Here is a 24,626-nt window from a genome sequence, read left to right as displayed (position 1 = left end):
AATTTTCTTCATTAATTGTATAGAGTCTATATACACAGTACTTCCTACTGTAGGAGTTGTATGTTGTGCTTGGGTTCTTTTAATGACAAAAAGTCAATTACATATTCCTTGATAGAGGAGTAAAACGTTTTGCTTAGTGTGTTTACTTTTTTTAATAGCAGAACTAGATTTTGAACTCAGGGCCTTATTCTTGTTAGGCAGCTATACTACATTTGATTCACATACCCTCAGCCTTTTTGCTTTAGTTGTATTTTTTTAAAATAGAGTCTCACAATTATATCTGGGTCAACCTGGACTGCAAAGATTCTATTTATGCTGGCTGTGTAGGTTGGACGATAGACATGAAGACATGTACTTTTATTGGTTGAGATGATGTCTTGCAAACTTTTTTTTGCCTAGAGTGGTCTCCAATTGTGATCATCCAGATCTTTCTCTCCCTAGTAGCTAGGATTATAAGTTTGAGCCACAAGACCTGGCTACACATTCTCAATAGTATCTTTCAAAGCATAAAATGTTTTTATTTTGATGAAGGTCAAGTTTATCTTATATTTTATGTTGCTCTTGCTTTTGGAATAATATTTAAGAATTCATTGCTAATCCAAGGCCATGAAGATTTATTACTTTTTTTTCCCCTAAGAGTTTCTTAACACAGAGTTGGTATTTCAGCATGTCTGGACTATGACCTAATTATCTACCACTAAGCTCCATCTCTTAAAGGTTCCACCACTGCAATACCACCACAGTGGGGTCACGATTCCAATCTGAAGGACCAACCATAGGCAAACATAAGCAGGGCCAGTGCTCTACATAGTTTTATTTTATTACAGATGAGAATGTGTGAGCAAAACAAATATTTACATAACTGTGTGTACGTTTTCTTCATCAGAAGAGTCTTATAGAGTGCTATGTGAAAAGCAGGGCTGAGTTAAATGGGAGCACAGAGGATTAGGTCCATTTATTTTGTCTTAAAAATAGCAGTATTTATTGATGACGCAGCATTCACCTATGTTGAATAAATATTTTCTGAGCACAACCAAAGCATGTATGCTCTGAAGATTTAATGTCATTGTGAAATACAGGTCTAGTGGGGAAGATGGCTGTCCAAATAATGAAATGGTCAAATATATCATCCTAAATTAATAAGTGTTATGTAGCAAAAGCATAGAAATCTACAGGAGAAAGTAAAAAAAATAAATTGAGACACTTTGTATCCTGGGGTTTTGAAAAAAGATATTCTTTCGAAGTGTTTTCCGCTGAGACCTACCAGGATGGATTGGGTGTGTGAAGAGAGAGAATGGCCTGAATCGAGGGTGTATGTGCAGCCTTACATGGGTCACATATGATGCTATACAGGCACACATTTTCACACAATGGCAAGCTCCAGATATGACTGTGATTGACACATTGGTGGGGTGCACGTTAAATTACCTCAGGAGATCTGACATCCTGTGATTCCAGTTTGGGGGAGGGAGGAATGCACCAACTAATTTGAGCTATGGATGTGGATCTTTTCTGTGGGGCTCTCATGAGAATTTCAGCAGGTAACCATCAACTGGGTCTAGGAATGTCTTGGGATCACCTGTTTGCCAGGATTATTGGAAGCAAGTGGGTGCAGTGCTATTCCATTGGCAAGGATGAAAGAATCGAATCCTATGGCAAAGGAGGAAAAGCAGACTCTGGCTAGGTCCACCTGAGGGCTTAGGCCTTGGGCCACAGAAGAGCAGGGGACAGCGATGATGGACGGTCCTTTGTCACTGGGCCTTCCAATCAGCTAGGGGAAGGGAAGAAAAAAGGGAGAGACTAGGGTTGGCCACTGCGCATGAAAGAAGAGTCAGCCAGCCAGGGAGCGCTGTCCACTTGGGAGGGCGGCAGCGGCCACTGCGGGTCCCTAGCACCGAGCTGGGACCAAGAGGAGGCGGCGCGGGCTCCACCCCCTCCCTTGGCGAGCGCGGGCGCGAGACGCTGCGCGGCGGCAGGCAGCGGCGGGAGCGAGCAGCAGCTGTCAGGCCACTGAAGGTCCAGGCTACACTTGCTGCCCCATCCAGGACGAGGCGTCAGCAGGAGCCTTCACGGCGTCGCAGAGAAAGCTGAGGAAAGACGCACAGAGCGGAGCTGACCGGGCCCTGTGGCCGTCGTCGCTGCGCTCCCCATTGTGCTGGGTAAGGTCCCTGGTGCCTGGCGTGGGCAGGAAGAGGGGGCTGAGGCTCGTGACCCGTGAGGCCAGGAGGTGGCGGCCGGTGGGGACTGAGAGAAAGGGCGTTGGCTCCTAGTGAGCTCCAGGGCCACTCGCATCTCGGTAAGGGAGTCTAGGTTGCTGCAGGGGTCCATACTGGGTATTAGGTGATGGTGCAGGGGTGCGTAGCTGAGTAATCCAGAGTGGCTGCCAGAGCCTGGGAGATAAGCGCAGGGCTCTGTAGGGAGCGGGTGTGGCTCAGTGCGCATGCGCCACAGCCAACTCGGCTCTCATAGCTGAGGATGAGGTGAGGGGACCTGGGTCCGAAATACTTGGAATTATGGGTAGCATCTCCCTTTCTAAGTTCCCAGTACTAACAGCTTATATAGAGATGGTCAATATTCCTGCTCTCCTAATGAAGTTGCTTTTATGTCTTCATCCGCTTACCTATCTATTTTGTCTCCTGGCCATGGACTTCGAAAGAACAGGCCTGGAGTCAGTGGTAAATTGCTATGTAGTATGTCTATGGGCTTATCGCTCCAGGGTTATTCTTGTGAAGGAGAGACAGGTTATATGGGAAATACCACATGGGACCCTCTAAGTGGCAGAGAACAGAAACTTGGGAATGAAGGTGAGAATGGTAGCAATATTAATTCTGTGCTATATGGCATCTATGGGGTGTGGAGTCAGCATGGCTAAAGCTGATAACATGTTACCTAACTGTGTGCGAAATGAATTCAGGATATCACGTGATTTCCCTGATGGGGCACAACCCCCTGGCAACTGCCAAGCATCAGGTTGTGTTTTTATGCAGCTCACACCATTTAAGTTAATCTCTTAAAGTTCCAGTCATTTATTTGTGTGTTCCTTATTAAGACACACTAAAGAATGTTGCACCCAATTCTCCAGTGCACTAATTTAGAATACTTGGGCCAGGATTCAGCAGTAACTTGAATGACTATAATCAGTATGTCACCACAAAATGGGCTTTCCCCATAGCCTCAAGCATTGCTCCTCCTCTGTGCACACTTCTATCAAAGCTACACTCACCCACTATTGGTCTACCTCCACCCAGTCCTGCCTTACAGAATTCTCACAAGATGCACTCCTAAACAACCTACACTACTGATTCACAGCATTTTTCTTCCCCATAGCAACTGAATCAACACAGGCAATTTGCTGGCCTGCCTCTCTTCTCTTCATCGTCACACTAATATGCATGATTTTCAAAGATTCAATTTCTCCCTTCATTGTATACCCTCCTCCCTTAACTCCGCCCCCACTCCCAAGCATTTTCAACTAAATACAATAATTTTAATAAGTTGGTGTGGGTTCAGGCACAGCAAATTCAAAATGTTTCAAGTGTATTGAACAAAGAATTATAGAAATTACCACTTCACCTTGCTGTGCAAGACTCAGACTCTAACTGGAAAAAAAATGAATAGATTATCCTTACACTGTACTTGTTAATCTGTTCGGTGGGGCAAAAAAGGGAAAATGGATGTTAGCTGTTTCAGTAAAAAAAAAAAAACAAAAACAAAAACAACATTTACTTATATACTGTGACAGTTATTTATTGATGAAAATATATACTAAGCTCCAGGCACTGGTGGCTCATACCTGTAAACAATCATAGCTACTGAAGCAGCTGAGATCTAAACACATTTAAATGCAACCAGGTAGACAAATTTGAAAGACTCTTATTTCCAGTCAGCCAGCAAAAACCCTGAAGTGGAGGAGTGGTTTAAGTGGTAGAGCACTTAAAATGACCAAAAATGTTGAACAATAGCTTAAGGTCCTCAGAACAAGCACCAGTAATGGTGCATATACATACACACATACACACACAATAATAATAAGGAACATCACATTAATTTTCAAACAGTGGCAACTAAGAGTAGGGATGAAAGCATCCCCTGAAAACATAAAGTGGATAGGGTTTTTCTGCTCTTGTTTGAGGGAGAATGGATATATTGTTAGAAATGCATATTTGTTTTTAAAATATGAAAATACAGTGAGGGAAGCAAACATTACTTTCAGCAGGTGGAATTCCTATTAAGTCTTGTCTGGAAGGTGATCCAGATAAATTCCTAACTTAGACTTTTTAAACATCTTATATGTAATAATATTTGAACATCTTGCAGAACTATGGGTCTTTTTTAGCTTGGCATTAGTTCAAAGGCACGAATTCAGCTACCTACCTAATCAGTTAGTTCATAAATATTTATTATCTTTATAAAGGATTCTAGAGAACATACTGAAGGAGCTTCAAAGACATATGCAAATAGGGCTCTTACTATTAAGGAGTCTATAATTGGTTGTGTAGGAAAGATACTTAGGAAAAGTTTGTCTTCGTAATCAAGCAGTAGATGATACAACAGCAAATCTAAAGAAAGAGTTGTTTGTTTTTTTTAAATTGAGACATACTTATGAGACATACTTATTGAGACATATTTATGGGGTAATATATAGAATCTGATATATGTGACAATGTGTAACAAACCAAATCAGGGTAATAGTCCCTTCCACCTCCCTCAAATATTAATAATTTCCATGTATGGAGGATTTCTATCATCTAATTATTTCGAAATGGATCATTCGCAATTGTAGGTAAAAATTATGCTACTGTCTTCCTCTCCTGTATCTCTCTATTGAGCTATTGAACCCTATTGGAGCATAGAATCTAGGGCCTCACATTTGCTAGGTAAGCACTCCATCACTGGCCAACATACCCAGCCCCTACTCTGAGATTTTTTGATTATATATTACATTGCAAAATCCTTGAGGACAAATCTTTGCCTTAAATAATTACACAGTTCTATCTACAGTTCTATCCAGTGGATATTCAAGTGATGAAGATTTGCATGATAGATTGGATGGTGAGAAAGCAAAGCTAGGGAGAAGAGTTAGGAAGCTCTTATGATAAATAAAATAGGAGAAATATGTGGGTCAACATGATGATCAAGTTGGGAGCAGTAGTTCACACTTAAAGTCCTATCTACTTGGAAGGCTGAGGTACAAGAATCAATTGATTGAGCTTGAAATGAGCCTGGGCAGCATAGAAAAATGGTAAATGGAGAATAGTAAAAAAAAATACTGGAGGAAAAATAAGCAGGATTTAGTAACTAAAAACAAGAAGATAAGAGAAAAAAAACCCTGAGAGCTAGAAGAGAAGGAAGAGGGGCTGGGAGCGTGGCCTAGTGGTAGGTAGCATGCTCGCCTAGCATGCACAAACCCTGGGTTTTTGCCTTGAGCAAAAAGTGTCCAAGAACAGTGCCCAGGCCCTGACTTTAAGCCCCAGGACTGGCAGAAAAAAAAAGAGGAAGACTTTGGCGGATACAGCACACAATAGGCACATAAATGTTTTCTTTCAAACATTGGCAGTAGGATAGTGTCAGATCCTTAAAGTCCCTCCAACACTGAGATTCTCTGCCATATGCAGATGCTCAAAATTTTGGGGGATTCACAAGCATTGTTAGATATAAAAGAAAGACAGCTGGGAATCAGTTGCTCATACCTGTAATCCTAGCTACTCAGGAGGCTGAGATCTGAAGATCGTAGCTCAAAGCCAGTCCGGGAATTAAGACCGGAAGTGGCCCTGAGACTCAAAGTGTTAGGGACAGCGCCTAGGCCCAGAGTTCAAGCCCCACAGACAAAATAATAAAATAAATAAAAATTAAACCAAAGAAAGAGAAAAGGAGGATTGTTATCCTCTGCATAACACACATTTTGTGAGAAGGGTTAATACTCAGTGCCCCATTGCTGACTGGAATGAGATAGGAAACACACAAACAAACCCAAACCAAAATTATGGAAAAATGCTAACAAATCATTCCAAACTTTCTAAGTTGATCTCCTGCAGCTTCTGCATATTAATTGGGGGAAGGTATTATCAGGTATATTTTTTTTTTGTACAAGACGTTTCTGAACCAGAAATACTAAATGATCTGCTCACTGCAAACGAATGATGCAGTGAGGACAACCTTGATGTTCTGATTGCTTCCAGCCCAGTGCTCTTGAAGCATTGCTCCTGCACTGGTTTTTCTTCCTTTTCCCTAACAGAGAGCCCATGTACCTAGAAGTTATGCATACACATAACCAAATAAGGAATGCATGAGCAACTTGAACATTATCTCTGCTAGTTATTAATACTTCCTCATTTTCCTTGGAGCTGAGTTAGTGTCCATATTCACTCTATTCTTGACCCATCTGTTGAGTATCATCAGCTAGGAATAATGGGGTTGATAAGTCATTTAATAGAAACCCATTTGGCATGTTCCATTAATACTAAACATCAGTATTGTATGCAAGTTTATACTTCCTTGTATTACTTTTTTTGCCAGTCCTGGAGAGTGAACTCAGGGCCTGGGCAATGCCCTTGAGCTTTCTCAAGGCTAGTGCTCTACCTACCATTTGAGCCACAACACCATTTCTGGATTTTTCTGTGTATGTGGTACTTAGGAATTGAATCCAGGGCTTTGTGTATAATAGATAAGCCACTCTAAAATTAGGCCACACTCACCACCCTGTATTACTTTTCTAAAATGAGAGTTTGAGGGGTCTGTACTGCCAGAACCTTGTGATCCACTCCTGTAATCTCAGCACTAAAGTAGGTATACCACAAGTTTGAAGTCAGTCTGGGTTACATTGTAAAACCTTGTCTCAAAAATATATAAAACAGGGCTGGGAGTTTGGCCTAGTGGTAGCGTGCCTGCCTAGCATGCACGAAGACCCAGGTTCGATTCCTTGGTACCACATACATAGAAAAAGGCTGAAAGTGGTGCTGTGGCTCAAGTGGCAGAGTGCTATCCTTGAGAAAAGCCCAATAACAGTGCTCAGGCCCTGAGCTCAAGCCCAGGACTGGCCAAAAAAAAGAAAAAATATATAAAACAAGCTGAGCACATTGTCTCAAATAATCCCAGCTCCTCAGAAGTCTGAGATTATTAAGCAGCAATTTTTAGAGCTTCTTTATTCTTCCATAAGAAAGAACACTGGACAGATCTGACGAACTTTTCTATTTTTTTTTTTTTTGCCAGTCCTGGGCTTGAGCTCAGGGCCTGAGCCCTGTCCTTGGACTTTCTCAAGGCTAGCACTCCACCACTTGAACCTCAGCACCATTTCCGGCTTTTGTCTATGTATGTGGTACCAAGGAATCGAACCCGGGTCTTCGCGCATGCTAGGCAAGCACTTTAACCACTAGGCCAAACTCCCGGCCCTAACTTTTCTATTTTCTTTACCACTCTTTGGAGATACTGGTGTTTGAATTCAGGGCCTCATGTTTATAGGCAGGCACTACAATTTCAGCCTTGCCTCCAGCCCTTTTACATTTAAGTTATTTTTTAGATAAGGTTTTTCTTTTGTCCAGGGCTGATCTTCTATCTACATGTGCTACATAGTTGGGGTTACAGAAATTAATGAACATAACTGGCTACTTTTGTTGCAATAAAACCAACAAACTTTTTTCCTGGGCTGCCCTCAAACTATGATTCTCCCAATTTCCATTTCCTGAGTAGCTAGGATTGCAGGCATGAATCACCGTGCCTGGCACTGGACCAGTATCCTGCATATTGTATCAATAAGACCCTTCCAGCAATTAAATAACATATTAAATGGAGGTGAACTAGAATTTAGTTAAGTCAGCTAAATATGAAAAGCTATGTTAAAGTGTGAAAATCTAAATTAACAAATAAAATAAGTCAAAGGAATATAGTAAACAGAAAGCCCACAAGCACAATTCCTATTTCTCTGATTCCATGGAGTCAATTGCAGAGATGATCTCAAAGCAAATTGGTGAAGACATTAGTAATTTTCCTGGTAAGGGAACATTGGTAAGTATAAAGAGAAGTTTTGTCTCTGAATCAAGATTTCAATGTGTCTTTGATTGGCCTCTGCTTTTTTAATCCTGAATATCATCTGTTGTGAATATCACCTAGTATCTTTGAGTTAATTTTACTCTGAATGAAGCAATCAATGGAAAGGCCACATAAACCTTTAGAAAAATCAAGTACACTCAAATTAGACAAGTTAAGATGCTGGCAATAAAATGACTTTGCTCATATTAAACACCTCTCGTACTTTGAATTTTAAATTATGTTTGTGTAAATCATCCTCTATAGATGACTTGAAGTTGCACTGGGGTATTGAATGAGTTTTTATATATAGCATTATCTGTTAGAGATTTTTTTAAGAAAAGTGTTTCCCATTCTTTTTTGTAGATCTCAAAAAAAGAAAGTAAAACAACAGGAAAAAAGAAAAACAAATTGTGACAAAATCTTAAGTGGGTAGGTATATATCTTGAGATTTACTATGAATTATTGATAGCTTGTTTAACACCTCTCTCTCCCCCCCCCGTGTGTGTGTGTGTGTGTGTGTGTGTGTGTGTGTGTGTGTGTGTGTGTGTATGAACTGAGGACCTCACATTTGCTAAATTGGTGCTCTACCACTTGAGCCAAGCCTCAAGTCCAAAATTTGAACTCTTGAAAGCAAATGTATAGATCTGGAGTGTGACCTAGTGGTAGAGTGCTTGCCTAGCATGCATGAAGCCCTGGGTTCAATTCCTCAGTACTACATACACAGAAAAAGCCAGAAGTGGTGCTGTGGCTCAAGTGGTAGAGCACTAGCTATGAGAAAGTCCAAGGATAGTGCCCAGGTCCTTAGTTCAAGCCCTAGGACTGGCAAAAAAATGGATATATATTTATATATAATAGTTCATATCCATTCCAAAATAATCTTAAGGCTATTGATTTTTTGGAACTACAGTTTAAAAGTGTTTGCTTCCAAAAGCTCTTTTGCATGCAGTCCTTAGTGTTTAGTTGTCCTCCCTTTGAATCTCTTGCATAAATACTACTCAATTAACATAATCAGTGTTGAGTTCTTTCAGTGAACCTAGTGTGGAATTACCACACAGAAAAAAGATACTCAAGCAGTAAATAATTCATCTTTTCATTTTAAGATTTAGTCTAGATGGTCCATGTGTAGACATGTTGTAAAGGAGAAAAGCACTATATAATTATTAGAACTTTAGAGTTGATCATGATTGTTTTTAAATGTTGTTACTGTGGAAATAGAACCTAAATTAAAAAATAAGACTTTCTTCCTTGATAAGATTTGTTATATTAGTATCCATCAATTGGTGTCGACTTAGGGGCCATTATTTCATGAAGAAAAGATTCAAAAAGATCCATTATGGGGCCAGAAGTTAGGCCTAGTGGTAGAGTGCTATCCTAGCATGCACAAATACCCAGGTTTGATTCCTTGGTATCACATACATAGAAAAGTCAGAAATGGTGCTGTGGCTCAAGTGACAGAGCACTAGCCTTGAGGAAAGCCCAAGGACAGTGTTCAGGCCCCGAGTTCAAGCCCTAGGACTGGCAAAAAAAGATCCATTACTTATGCAGGTATCAATATCAATGCAAGTATGATGGAGAAACTTCCTGAAGAATATTGATCTTTTTCCCTGGAACATTGTGGTTTAAAATGAATTATGAACTAGACCTGTGTGCATGAAATAAAATATCCAGGTTTAGACTCCAAGAAAATTGGTCCCTTTGGAGCAAACTTCTAACCCCATATACTGTTAGCTTAAGGCTTAGATAGTTGTGAACAAAAGCTAATATGGTCACACATATGAGTGGCACTCTTAATTTAGGCTCCTTTCCCCAGAAAAGAGTAAAAATTGAACCAAATCATAAATTGAACCAAATTATAAGACCATCTGCAAGTTGCTTTATCATGGCATGCAGCCTTTTCCTTGGCAGCGAAATCAGACCGATTCTCCCCACTCATACAAGAAGATTTTATTTTCTAGTCCTGGGGCTTGAATGCAGGGCCTGGGCACTGTCCTTGAGCTTTCTCAAGGCTACTATTCTACCCTTTAGCCACAGCACCACTTCTGGCTTTTTCTGTGTATGTGGTACCAAGCAATCAAACCCAGGGCTTCGTGCATGCTAGGCAAGTACTCCCAGCCCCCAAAAGACTTTTATTTTCTTCTGTTACATTAATTAATGAACTTAAATCAAGGAATCCTAAATTGGAGGGTCTCATAAATGAGAGAAATATGCTGTGAACCGATTTTACTTTCCAGTTTTTTTTTTTTGCCAGTCCTGGGCTTGAGCTCAAGGCCTGAGCACTGTCCTTGGACTTTGTCAAGGCTAGAATTCTACCATTTGAGCCTCAGCACCACTTCTGGCTTTTGTCTATGTATGTGGGACCGAGGAATTGAACCCCGGTCTTCATACATGCTAAGCAAGCACTCTACCCCTAGGCCAAACTCCTGGCCTACTTTCCAGTTTAATGATCTTCCTTCTACTTTTTCCTTTATTTTCAGGTTCTCTTGGTTACAAACTTTTCCTGTCTGGTGCTGCAACAATGAGTGGGAAATCCCTTCTCTTAAAGGTCATTCTCTTGGGTGATGGTGGAGTTGGGAAAAGTTCACTTATGAACCGTTATGTAACCAATAAGTTCGATTCCCAGGCTTTTCACACCATAGGGGTAGAGTTCTTGAATCGAGATCTGGAGGTAGATGGACGCTTTGTAACTCTCCAGATCTGGGACACTGCAGGACAGGAGCGTTTCAAGAGCCTTAGGACACCTTTCTACAGGGGGGCAGACTGTTGCCTCTTGACCTTCAGTGTGGATGACCGTCAGAGCTTCGAGAATCTTGGTAACTGGCAAAAAGAATTCATCTACTATGCAGATGTGAAGGACCCTGAACATTTCCCCTTTGTAGTTTTGGGTAACAAGGTAGACAAGGAGGATAGGCAAGTGACTACTGAGGAGGCACAAGCCTGGTGTATGGAGAATGGGGATTATCCTTACCTAGAAACAAGTGCCAAAGATGATACTAATGTGACCGTGGCCTTTGAAGAAGCTGTCAGGCAGGTGTTGGCTGTAGAGGAACAGTTGGAGCATTGCATGCTAGGTCATACCATTGACTTGAACAGTGGTTCCAAAGCAGGTTCTTCATGCTGTTAAAAGTTAGGGAGCCTTTTAAAAAGATGCAAATTGGTCCATCAATAATATAAGAATTGCTGTGCCCCTCTGAGAGTGTGCACACATGTACATACACACACACACACACACACACACACACACACACACACACACACACAAAGAGGGTAAGAATAAAATGGAGCCTTTCAAATTGAAGTTGTAACATGATTTAAACACAAAAAGCTTTATTGAGCCAAATGTATTTTGCGTGACTTCTGCTATTTTTCCCTTCTTGTGAGTCTCAGGACATTTCAGAAAGTTTTAGTCCTGAGAGAGTTAAGTATTTTTTTAAATCACAGTTTAAACCTAGAACCCAGCCGCATGAAGGAGTTACAGAGCTACAGCTGTCCCTTATATTGTTCTATTTCTCAACTAGCAAATGTCACCACCAGAGTCTTGCCAAGCAGTGTCTGCCAAGAGGAAAAGAACTCTTGAGTTTTACAATAAAAAGGACAATGATTCCTAAGCTTGAATTGTAAAGAGACTGTGATGATTGGGAACACACAAGTAAACCAGTATACAGTGACTATTTTATGAATAGCTCCCATCTGAGCTTTTCAAGAAATACCATTTCTGTAAGAGCCACGCTAATGACACTGCAAATTGACTATACTCTTTGAAGCTGAAGTCACACAACACTAGTGAATGGACTCTGCTTAAATAATGCCAATCACCCTTGCAAATACATGGTTGATGTGCTTTTCCTTTGAGTCTACTGTTGCTGCATAGAGGAGAGGTTGCTTCTCTGACAACCTCTTATCAATTTAGCAATGCTGCTTAGTATATGGCTTTGGGTGCAATGCTCTCTGCTCATAATCTAGATGATCCTTTGACCCACTATGCTGGCTCAGGAGGAAGGCTTCCGAAAAGACTGGGGATAGTGGGTTTCTCTTCAAACCTTCCTTGACTGAAATATTTATTGTTTAGGGAACTCATTTCTTATATGTTGTACTGTATGTTCAGCTGGCCAAACTAGGACAGTGAATATGACAAAAGAGCAGAATTTGACTTTGTGTTAGAATGAATTTCTCATAATTAGAGTTGTCCAGGAGTGAAATAGACTGCCTTAATAGTGAGCTCCTTCCAGTGAAAATATTCACTGGCTGATCATCTGTTAAAACACCATAAAAGAATTTCCATACTGGCTACATGTTTAATGTGAGGTCCCTTCCAACTGTAAGTTCTATGAATTTTGAAATGATGTCAGTGCCATATTATGGTTAGATTGTCTAAATATTAACAGCTAAGACTATGGAGAGGGACTCTGAGTATTCTCTAACCATTGTCTGATCACCCTTTAACTGCCACTTGGTAGCTCTTCCTTTTGCTTTTGCACTGTGGTTTAAATTCTGGTAGAAATATCCTAAACATACCATCTTCCAAACAAAAATGGCTTGATAATTTTTGCTTACCATGACTGCCAATTACATACTGGATGAGTATGCAGTCTGGTTATTGTTGGTGGATCTGTTTTGTCATTTCAAACACCTGTGTTAAAAATTGTGACCCATCATAGTGAGGGACAGTTCAAAATGTTCCTTAAAGATACCTAGGCCAGGGAGGGGGTGGGAGCTTTCACAGAAATACAGCCTAGAACTCTCCATTGTAGCCACATATGGAATCAGCCTTACATATGGGACCTTATGTGCTTTAAGAGCTCTGGGACTTTTGAGTCACATAGACAAGAGAAGGAAAGTATTTCAATCCAGTCATACCCAATATTTGCAGTTAAGATATAGTCCTGATCCCATTGTCCAATTACCTTCGCTGCCAGAAGTCAAAGCCAGAACTGGGTCCCCCACAGCTCTTAAATATTGGTTCCTATCCTGCCTTTGCCTATAGCCAGCCATACTGGTTTCCAAGTTCTACAATCATTTTTGCTATAACATTAAGGTGAAAAATCTGTATATCCAGACGATTAAATGCTAATTATTTTTACGTGCATGAGACCTGGGGCCTTCTCTTTCTATTTGCACTCTGCTTATAATAGTTTCTATTTGTAGATCTCAGGCCTTCATAAAAGACCTCCATCAACTCACAACATTATTTGTGGTTTTTGAATGGCATGTGCTCATTTGAGAAAAAACTGTCCATGAGTATTCAATCCATAGCATTCTCTCCATGTAAGACAAGCACTCATTCTACCATTAGCTCAACTGAAGCCCCTTTCTTCTTAGCCATACCATTTTTTCCCTGCCAGATTGCTACACAAGATTTTAATGAAAGCACTTAATATTATTAAGAGGCAAAACAGTAGCATTTTGATGAGTAACACTCAGCTATTGCTGATTTAAGAGTTTGGGTAAGATTAAAAGCACCAACGGTTGAAATCTTTGAGTATCAGGAACTGTTCATATCAGTTTAGAAATGGACAGTGTACCCTACAATGTGCAGTGCTACTTTTTTGGTCAGTTGTGAGGCTTCAATTCTGCCTGGGCACTGTTCTTGAGCTCTTCAGCTCAAGGCTATCACTCTACCCTTGAGCCACAGCACCACTTCTATTTTTCTGATGATTAATTGGAGATCAGAGTCTCATGGAATTTCATGTCAGGCTGGCTCTGAACCATGATCCTTAGATCTCAGCCTCCTGAGTAGCTAGGATTACAGGTGTGAGCCGCTAGTCCCGGCTAATATTTTCAGTAGTTGTTTTAAAAATGAGCAGTAGATTTTTGGAATAATATATTTCTAATTAGAAGTATTCCATTTTTCAATGGTCCATTTCGATGTACAAACTATTTATTTGGTTTAACCTTCAGGGGGCCTCAGATTCCATATGTCTTCAGTGGATTGATGAATTTCAGGTTTATTTGTGCCTGCCTCAGCCAACTCTACTTTATCCTGAGCTATTCCACAATCCTCTTGTTGCAGGTGCTGCTAATAAAATTCTCAAAAATTGTGTATTGGATATTTCCTTTTTCAATGGTAAAAAATCATCTGTGTTGAAGTGAATAAAAAGTACATTTTGAATAACCAGCATATATTGTTTATGTTTTTTCCTATTCCTTTCTCATTGTTGTTTCTTTTGTCAGTTGTGGGGCTTGAACTCTGAGCCCGGACATTATCCTTGAGCTCTTCAGCTCAAGACTAATGCTCTACCACTCTGAGCCATAGTGCTACTTTCTGGTGGTTAATTGCAAGTAAGAGTCTCACAGACTTTCATGCCTGGGCTGGCTTTGAACTATGATTCTCAGCTTTCAGCTTCCTGAGTATCTAGGATTACAGGCGTGAGCCATCAGTGCCTGGCTTTACAGGCTTCTTAAAAAGGCTTTGCTCAGGCTGGAGTTGTAGCTCAGTGATAAATTACTTATATAATTTTCACGAGGTCCTGGGTTCAATCACAAGTACTGCTATAAACGTTTTTTAAAATAGGTTTCTCACAAACTGACCTGCTAAATTGAAACCCCTTGTATAGCTACTTGAAGATAATTTTTAAAAATAAAATGAAATAAAGAATTTTCTCACCTATACCTGATATTTTAAAATCAGAAAACTAGATTTCTGGCTAGATACTGAAGTTCACATCTGTGACCCGAGCTAGTTGAGTGCCAGAGATAAGGAGAGTTGTGACAAATATAGCCTGGCAAAAAGTTAGCAAAGACAGCCATCTCAAACAACAAACCTGACTTGATGGTGTATATCATCTCAGCTGTAGGGTGGAACAGGATGATTGTGATCAGAGGCCAGGCCTAGGCAAAAAATCTGTGAGACTTTATTAAAAAGTAACTAAATCAGGGCTGGGAGTTTGGCCTAGTGGTTGTGTGCTTGCGTAGCATGCACAATGACCTGGGTTCCATTCCTCAGTATCACATGACATAGAAAAAGCCAGAAATGATGCTGTGGCTCAAGTGGCACCGTGCTAGCCTTGAGGAAAAAGCCCAAGGACAGTGCTCAAGCCCAGTGTTCAAGCCCCAGGACTGGCAAAAAAAAAAAACTAAATCAAAAAGGAGGGAATTGGAGGCCCTGAATTAAAACTGCAATGCGGCTGAAAGAATGAAAGGGACAGAGACAAAGAGAGGGAGAGTGGGATAGGGAAAGATATTGAGAGAGGAAGAGAGAGGGAAAAGAGGAAAGAGAAGAGAGAAAGAGAGAGAGAATCTTTCTATCTTTAACATTTTTCTGCCTATAGGAAATCTCCTCTTGATGTGTTAAGAAATAGTACAGTGTCAATTTTTTTAAAAATAATTTGGCCATAGTCCTTCCAGAAAAGGATGTGTAATATATACTTTTTAGTCAATCCTGTAATTGAATATACTTTTTAGTCAATCCTGTAATTGAATGTTTAAAGCACATGGGATAATTGAGGTATCAGTTACTCAGTTTGTATCATTTCAGGATTGGTGTTAGAGTGGGCATTCTTTACTTTCGTTTTAATGTTAATTACTCTAAGTAGTTCCTGCAGCAATTGCTTTAAACCTCAGTGATCCAAATAATTATGGCGCTGCTTTCTCTTCTGGCTGTTGAGCAAGAGGGTTGATTAAGGCAGACACTTGATTTTAGAAAAGCAAAATCATGATACATTTCATACCAATGTCATAACAAAATAACATAAAGTGGTGGTTTACAAACAACAGAATCTCATTTTTTTTATTGTTCAGAGGGCTGGTTCACGATTGAGTTCACAGTCAAGGTGCTGGCAGATTCAGTGTTTGGCAAGGAATTCAATGTTTTGAGCTGTCTTGCTATGCAAAAGGGAAAGAAGGTCTCTCCCGGGCCTCTTTTATGAAAGCCCTAATCCCTTTTGTGGCAAATCAACACTCTCCCAAAGGGCCACCCCCTGATAGGAGCTCAACCTTGGGAATTAAGATTTCAACAGCAATTGATGGGGGAGGGGCACAAGCACTCAGATCTTTTGATAGTGTTAATGTGTTAATGTATGCACATTTTAGAATAGTCAATGATGTCCCCCCTTCACAGTCAGTCTCTTCATTTTCCTCATATCTCCACACCAATAGATTCTCCTAATCTAATCATTTCTCTTTCAGAGAAGAAAGGTGAAATGATGTTCACAAAATAAAGATTACAATTATTATTATTATTATTATTTTGCTGGTTCTGGGGCTTGAACTTTGGCCCTGGGTATTGTCTCTAAGCTCTTTTCACTCCAGGCTAGCCCTCTAGTACTTGATGCACAGCACCACTTTAGGCTTTTTCAATGATTAATTGGAGGTAAGGGTCTCATGGACTTTCCTGCCCAGGGTGGCTTCGAACTTTGACCCTCAGATCTCAGCCTCCTCAGCAGCTAGGCTTACAGGCATGAACCCCTGGCTCCCAGCTAGAAAGATTATTCTATATCCTCTTATGGATATGCTTGCAGAACCGGATGATCAATGATCTACCCAACTCCTCTGCTGCTGCTGCTGCTTGCAGGTTATGGGTTCTATTTGCATAAAGTTCTTTTTTCTAACAAGGTAAAGGATTATGGAGCATTTTGTTTTCAATGAGAATAAGCATCCCTCCAGTTTCTAGTGTGGAGCTGTCACCATCACTCATACAGGAGTTTCTGTACCGATCTGCCTTCACATATCTCTTTGTCTTTCCAAGGAAACTCAGAGAATTTTAAGCCAGCCATAAATGCCCTTTGAAACAGTGGTGTGTGTGTGTGTGTGTGTGTGTGTGTGTGTGTGTGTGTGTGTGTGCCAGGTGCGGTGGCTCACGCCTATAATCCTAGCTACTCAGGAGGCTGAGATCTGAGGATCAAGTTTCAAAGCCTGCCCGCTATGAAAGTCCCTGAGACTCTAATCTTCAATTAACCTCTAGAAAACGGGAAGTGGGGCTTGGCTCCAGGGTAGGATGGTAGCCTTGAGTTGAAGAGCTCAGGGACAGTGCCAAGACTGAGTTCAAGCCCCATGATTCCCTCCTCCCCCCAAAACAACCCCCAAACAATGGTGTGTGTGTGTGTGTGTGTGTGAAGGAATGCAATTTTAAGGTGATCTGTCAAATGCTATGAGGCTCCATGAACTATGGGTAAATGGGAAATGAGGCTGTAGCACTCATGCATTTTAACCATATTTGCCAAGTTATGCTTCTTCTACTGAATTAATGGATAAAAGCAACTTGAAAATGTTGTCTTGGTGAAAGAAATTGCTCTTAGTTCAACATTAGGTGTATTGATTAGAGTAAAAATACAAATCATGCCTTCCTGTGGTGTATTCAAGATGAGGCAAGAGACTATCATCTATCTATCTATATCCCTAGAAAGTTGTCTGAAATTACATCCACACCAACAGAGTAAGAAGAGACATATTTCCTCAAACACCCACACATAGGAAATATGAACATTTGTGCAATGTAATGAATGATAAAAACTTCATGTTTTTATTTGCATTTACTTAATTCTTGGCAAATAATAGCTGTGCACATATATACTGAACACTTTTCTTTTTTCTTAAGTTGTTGGGAGCCAGAGTGGAATCAAACTGTACCTTGACTTGCATCAGATGATGGCTATATTGTCTTATTGCTTTCTGGCCCTATTCTATGTAAATGACCTGAGAATTACCATATAAATGTAACACCTGGAGGTTCCCTGGGAGAGGAGGAGGGAAGAAGGGGGAGTGGAAAATAAACGCGGCAGTCTCGGCAGTCTTTGCCTGGACTGCGGACATCCCGGACCCGGTGTGTCTGTCTCTCTTCTTTTTCTTCCTAGTCCTTGTCCCCTATTTCAGGAACCCCAACCTGCGAACCCTGGTTTGCTGCCGGTTGGCCCCGGCATTAAGTAAATGGACCGCTCTGCTATTTAGCCCATTCTTGATGGGAAATGGTTTTTTTTTTGCTTCTTTCTTATTTCTAGGAAGCCATATTTAGATCAAGAGTATTAACTTTTGGTCTTATGCATAGTATTGACTTTCTGCAACCCTTGCCCATATCTTTTGCCTTTTAACTCCCTTCATAGTATTTTAAAAATAAACAAGGCAGGCTCTAGTGGCTCAGTCCTGTAATCTTAGCTACTTGGGAGGCTGAGATCTGGATCATAGTTTGAAGCAAGCCTGAGCAAAAAATGTCTACCAGACTAGACTGAGAAAGAGCTTGAGGCACTGAGTTTCAACTCTGCTGCTGGCACACAAAAGAAAATACTACCAAATTATTGAAATGGTTATGTTCTTTTGGAATAGAATAATATGATAGGTGAAGGAGAGAGAAATGCCAATTTGATTTGTCTTTTGTTCCTGCTCACATCTGAGACTATATATGCATTACTTTTATTTAGAAAGGTTTTGGGGCTAAGCCTGTGTCGTTATGATATGAGAACCAACTGAAAACAGAATACTCATTCATGCAGATGCTTCACTGAATGGCATCAAATGGCTGCTTTGAAGTTGTTTGTTTTCTGTTATTATGAACAGCCTATAACGGCACATACAGTGTTCACCCACAAGGGGACAATAACGACCTTTTAGTGTTCAGCCACAGACCAACTATGTTGGACTGCAAAGTGTTAGAGCTGAAGTAACACCAAAAATCACTCCTCTTGTCTTCCTTTATTCTTACTTATACACAAACCTCCATGAAATCTGGAGCAATTAAATGACTTGTTTACATTAGAATGTTTTACTAAACAACACCAACTGTAAACACATTTTATTTTATTGAGACAAGATTCACATGCAAAACAAGCCATTTTGGAATGTTCAATTTTGGTACATTTTGTGGGTTTACATCTTTAACCTCTTAAATTCCAATTCCAATCCTGCCATGAAATGGATGTATTACCTGAGGCTAGTTATGCAACCTTTCTATACTCAGGACTTTTTTTTAGTCTGAGCAAAGAAAAAACTGATGTATTGTCCCAGCTGTTATGAGGATTATCACAACTGATATACACATGTGCCTAGTAACATAACTGACAAAATAGCTGAGGAATAAATTATTCTTGTCCTTCAAGATGTTAATCTGAGCCAGGTACATTGGTGAATGCCTAGAATGCTAGCAGATAGGAAGCTGACATGGAAACATGGTAAGTTCAAAGTCAGATTGGACTACATATTGAGACCTTGCCTCAAAAAAGTATATTAATCAGCTACTTTCTATTATCAAGAAGAAAAATAAATATCAGAGCAAGCCTCCTTATGATTACTACTGAATTATTTATATTAGGTTTTGTGTGTACTCGGAGGCTAAACATTATTAAAAAGAACTTCATAAACAGGCTTTTGTGACATAGTTGTCAAAATTGCAATGATTACAAAGATGGAAATGCTTTAAAACAAATATTGAAATTGAGAAAATTAAGAAATTCAGCAAATTCCCAAAGGCTCTACAATAAGCCAGGACCCACGAAGTCTTCAAATATTGGTTCCAGTCCAGGACTGTTTTCAGCACTTGTCCCTGGCTGGGGACAGGATATTAAAATTTCAATTGGAAAGATGCGTAGACATGGAAATGGGCAGCAAAATGGAGCTTCCATTTTCCTAAATTTCCCTCTTCAGCTTTAATTTCCTCCACATACGCTTTTGACTTCAAGATAGTAGATTATTGGGTTATTGGCTGGGGATATAGTTCAGTGGTAGCTAAAATGTCTAGCATACACAAGATTCTTCAGGTAATCCCCAGTACTGTGATGGCTAAATATTGTTGAATGAATGCATGAATGAAAGAATGAAGAGGGAGGGTGGCTGCCCATCCCAGGCTAGATGACAATGCTGACAGACAGTGCCTTTATGCCACAGTCTGGGTGACTAAAACCAAAAGAAACCTGTCTCACACTGTGGAGGCTAGAAGTCTGAGGCCAGAGTACCAAATATTGTCGGCTTCTGCTGACGACCCTCATCCTAGCTGTCAAGTGGCTGCCAATTGCTTATGCCTTAGGGGTAGGGCAAGTGGGAGAGAAGGAGATGGAGGACAAGTGTTCCAGGAAAAGAGGTCTCTTCTTCTTATGCCACTAGTCCCATTATGGAGCTTTGCCCTTGTGACCTCATCTGGACCTCATTACCTCAGAGGCCTTATTTCCAAATACATATTGAGGGTGAAAGCTTTAGCAATTTGAATAGAATAAACATGCGATCCATAAGAACCAGCAATGATCTGGAAGAGGATAAAGCAAGGGATAGGACTTCCTTTTCAGAATTTTCGGTGTCTAGGAAGAATCATAAGTTACATCCTGACAGTATGATGAACAGCAACCAAATTATTAGATAAGATGCCAGGGGAAGGACTGTGAATGCATCTGGCTGGCTGGATACCTGAAGTGTGAGGAGGGAGAGGCTTCTGTGCTTTTACCAATTCATCTGCACATACTCTGAAGGACTGGCTGAGGCTGAGACAGTGTAGGTTAAGGAAAACAAAGCATGGTAAACAGCAGCCAGAAATTTAAAAACTCATTTCAAGCAAACACTGATCTTCACGCATCAACTTCCCTTGAGAGTAAAAGACCAAAGTTGCTTTAGGGAAAATTAGGCAGGACAGAATAGAGAAAATAAGGCATGGTGAAAAGCAGCTAAGAATGCAGAGGTGAGGTTTTTAGAATTATAGAAGCACTACCTTCTCAGTTTTAACCCTGACATTCCTTCATAAGCTTCAATATTAGCACAAGGGGGGAGGGGAAGAGCAAGAACAGCTTTCTCCATTTGACATTGCCTGTTGGCTCAAACAATTAGCAGGATCTAAAAACTGATAAAGGGTATCATAAAACAGACATGTATCCCGGAGAAGCAAATACTGGGGAAAATGGCTCCTCCTGGCACAAAGTGCTTATTTCAAAGGATAAATATTTATTCAGGATGCATTCTGTATCCCAAGGATAAACACCAGTTGTAAAATATATGGCAGGGCTGGGGGTTTGGCCTAGTGGTAGAGTGCTTGGCCTAGCATGAGCGAAGAGCCGGGTTCGACTCTTCGGTACCACATACATAGGAAAAAAGCCGGAAGTGGTGCTGAGGCTCAAGTGGTAGAGCTCTAGCCTTGAGAAAGTCCAAGGACAGTGCTCAGGCCCTGAGCTCAAGCCCAGGACTGGCAAAAAACCCAAACAAACAAACAAACAAAAACATATGGAAGAATGCGTTCTTTTCTAAAAGGGATACCCAAACATAATGGTGATATATTTCAAGTGCAGGTCAGTCTCAGATACTGAGTCCAAGTAGTAAAAGTATATTACCAAGAGTGATTAAGAGCAAAGATAAACACCTATCCTTGCATAACTTTAAGTCAGATCATGCCTTTATCATATAAATATCTCTGATGTCAAAGAGCTAAGTAACTCTCCTTTTGAGAGCACCCACACTCTCTTAGACTCTTTCTGCTTGCCTGATTGCTTACTTATTAAAGCTCCAACATGTTTGCTTACAATTATGACTTGTCCAGAATTTTTTATGCTGCAACTGAAGTCAAGAACTTTAAGAGTCCCTTCTTTTAGAAGGAAATTTCACAAACCTTTACCTGAATGCAGTGATAAGGCAACCTGGAAAACAATGTTATGTTCCTTTTAGAGGGCCAGAGTTGAAAGTTCAAGGTTCAAGCAGGTTGGGCTCTTCAGAATGAGGGTGTTTGATGAGGCACAAGGGACAATCTTTACTAAGGATGCATTAGGGCTGAGTACTGGCCATATTACATGTACTTTGGTAGTCTTTAGAAATAGGCACTATTGTTGCCCCTATGTCCCTATTTTCCCCACAAAGGAACTGAGGCCTTGTGAGGCTGTTAGCCACTGACACATACCCTGGAGGCAGAAGCCCACAGTCTAGCCCTGGAGCCCTTGCTCTGAATGGCTGCCTCATATGCTGCCTCCCTCATACTGGTCAGGACTCAGGAAGGGAAGCTCCATGATGTCCCTGGGCTCATGCAGCCATCAATACCTGATCCAGAGCCAGAAATTCCATCTTGTCTCCCTTGACATGGCTCTGGCCCTCTAGCTGCACTCGGAATGACTTGTCCCATGTTGCTCCTCCAGCAGGGTGCCCCCAGCGCACACAGGACTTGAGGGCTTTTGGTCCTGTGAGTGATTTCTCTCCTAGAAGCTTGTGAGACTGAGGGCTGTGGTTGGGGCCAGGGCTTTGTCACTGGTGTAGAGCTTTGGAGCAAAACGACATCCCAGAATCGTACCATGCTCACTCCTTTGAGCCTCCGGAAGTTCCACTCACTCTGCCTGGGGCCTGGGTCTCAGGGCCTCCCTGTCCCTCTGCCCCAAGTCAGGGCAGCCCCCAACCTTCCCACTGCCCATCTTCCCCACACCCCTGGATTCTCTCTGGTCAGCCTGGCAGCCCAGGGCTTTTAATGAGAAGTTTTGTCATGCCCAGGCAGTGCAGATGAATAATTCAGAAGAGGCTGTCCAGGAAATGTTCTTCTTTCAGAGAAGCGTCCCTTGACAGTGAGAAAGGCAGAGAGCCTCTGCATGTTGTTGTGGGAGGGAAGGTAGCGGGGTGACAACAGCACAGACAAGGACCAAAATGAAGACCATACCAGAATCATTCATTTCTTCCAGTACAGATTTTTTTTTGGCCAGTCCTGGAATTGAACTCAGGGCCTGAGCACTGTATTTGGACACTTTTTGCTCAAAGCTAGTGCTCTGCCACTTGAACCACAGCGTCATTTCTGGCTTTTTTCTGTGTATGTTGTTCTGGAGAGTTGAACCCCATGGCATTGTGCATGCTAGGTGAGAACTCTACCACTAGGCCATACTCCCAGCCCCTCAGTACAGAATTTTTAATATGAAAGTGATTGGATCCCAGAGTTAACTTGGTCAAGAATACCTGGAGTATCAATGTATGAGAAGTAAAGCACCTTCTATCTGGTGAATATAGCTGTAACCCCCCTATACATTGAAAAAAAAAAGAATACTTGGAGTGTAGTGGGTTCAAAATCTGAGGCTGGAAAGAAGGCTGGAAGAGCAAACACCTGGTTATTTTAATAATTGAATTTTCAGTTACAGTAAGAAGGGAACTGGCAGAATCATCAGGACAAGATATGTCTCATGAGGGAGGAATCAAATGAGCCTTTGGTTTGTGAGCACTGACCTTTGAGAAAGATCTAATATTCATATTTTCTCTTACAACTATGGGCTGTGCTGTAGCTCAGTGCAAAGCACTTGCCTAGTGAGTTTAGCCTCCTGGGTTCAATCTCCAATACAAAAAAGAAAAGACAAATAATTTTCTTTCCATTATAGATATATTGACAGCAGCAGTGCAAAATTCAACCACTAGCTTTGCTTTCCACGATCACTGGGTCTGTTAAATGTCTCAATCCTGGCACAGAGAGGATTGCGCAGCTCCCATCACCCCCTCCCAAGAACTTCATTGTGGTGGAACTTTTCTCCCTCAGGATAATCAATTTATATTAATTCAATCTATAATTACATTAGTTTTATTCATGCCAAGTTTGTGTGTGTGTGTGTGTGTGTGTGTGTGTGTGTGTGTGTGTGTGTGTGTGTGTACCTGCATGGGCTTTTTTTTACCCATAAGTGCAATCTACTTGAGCCATGCCTCAGTTCTATATCTCATGGTTTTGTCTTCATGTGAACCTCAGAGCTCATCCTCCTGAGTAGCTAGGATTGTAGGTGTGAGCCATTTGTGCCCAGTTCACCAACTTTCCAATGAGGATTAATGTCAATTCCTCACGAATTCCACCCAAAATAGCAAGGACAATCTTCCTAATTCCTCCCAAATAAAAACAACCTGAGAAAAATTAAAATAAACCAACTGTTCTTATAAATATATGCATACACTGTATATAAAAAAACATGGGGCTGGTATGTAGTTCAGTGGCAAAGCACTTGCCTAGCAAGTGCAACATCCTGGGTTGGATACCCAGTCCTAAAAAAGAAAATACAAAACAACAACAACAACAATGTGTATTGTGTATCGAGCTGTGTGCTGGTAGCTCACATCTGCAATCATCAGGAGGCTGAGCCTGAGGATATCAATTTGCATTTAGCCTGGGCAGGAAAGACCATGAGCCACTTACTTCCAACTAACCAACAAAAAGTTGGAAGTGGAGCTGTGACTCAACTAATAGAGTGCTAGCCTTGAGCAAAAAACTCAGTGCCCAGACCTCTTTAATTAAAGCACCAGTACTAGGACAAAAAAAGTGTATACTTTTATTGAAGATACTGCATATGCATTTAACATAATAGTAGTAAATGGAATCAGTACACATGTAAAAAGAATCATATATTGTGGTCAATTAGAATATATAACTGGAGTGTAACTCCAGTTAATATGTCATTATTATTTAATGCATCATGTTAACAACATAAAAGGGAAAGCCTTGTATCATCTTAAAAGATGAAAATAAAGCAACCACCCTTTCACAATAAAATCCACTGGACAAGCAAGGATTATGGTAGCTTCCTTAACTTGAAAAGGGACATCTAAGAAAAACCTGAATTATACTTAATAAGGAAAGGCTGAAAATGTTTCAGTTATGATCAGGAATAAGACGATGCCCAATGTCTTCATTCATTACAGAAAAATAAAAACAACAAAACAAAAACAGACTGGAGAGAGACTAAAGGAAGCCCATGGAGAAGTAGGAG

At 40.8% G+C, this 24,626-nt stretch overlaps 1 protein-coding gene across 1 annotated transcript; it reads left to right on the top strand.

The window, feature by feature from the left end:
* The first annotated feature begins 1,944 nt into the window (after nt 1-1,944).
* Nucleotides 1,945-14,130, top strand: Rab9b (RAB9B, member RAS oncogene family). Its single transcript, XM_090326286.1, has 3 exons — nt 1,945-2,159; nt 8,389-8,454; nt 10,500-14,130. The coding sequence occupies exon 3, from the start codon at nt 10,541-10,543 to the stop codon at nt 11,144-11,146; it is 606 nt and encodes a 201-aa protein (XP_090182412.1). The 5' UTR covers nt 1,945-2,159; nt 8,389-8,454; nt 10,500-10,540; the 3' UTR covers nt 11,147-14,130.
* Nucleotides 14,131-24,626: the final 10,496 nt, after the last annotated feature.

This window comes from Megascapheus bottae, chromosome X (genome assembly GCF_031878675.1).
Source record: "Megascapheus bottae isolate mThoBot1 chromosome X, mThoBot2.hap1, whole genome shotgun sequence".
Lineage (NCBI taxonomy): Eukaryota > Metazoa > Chordata > Mammalia > Rodentia > Geomyidae > Megascapheus > Megascapheus bottae.
This window is presented reverse-complemented; position numbering and strand designations above follow the sequence as displayed.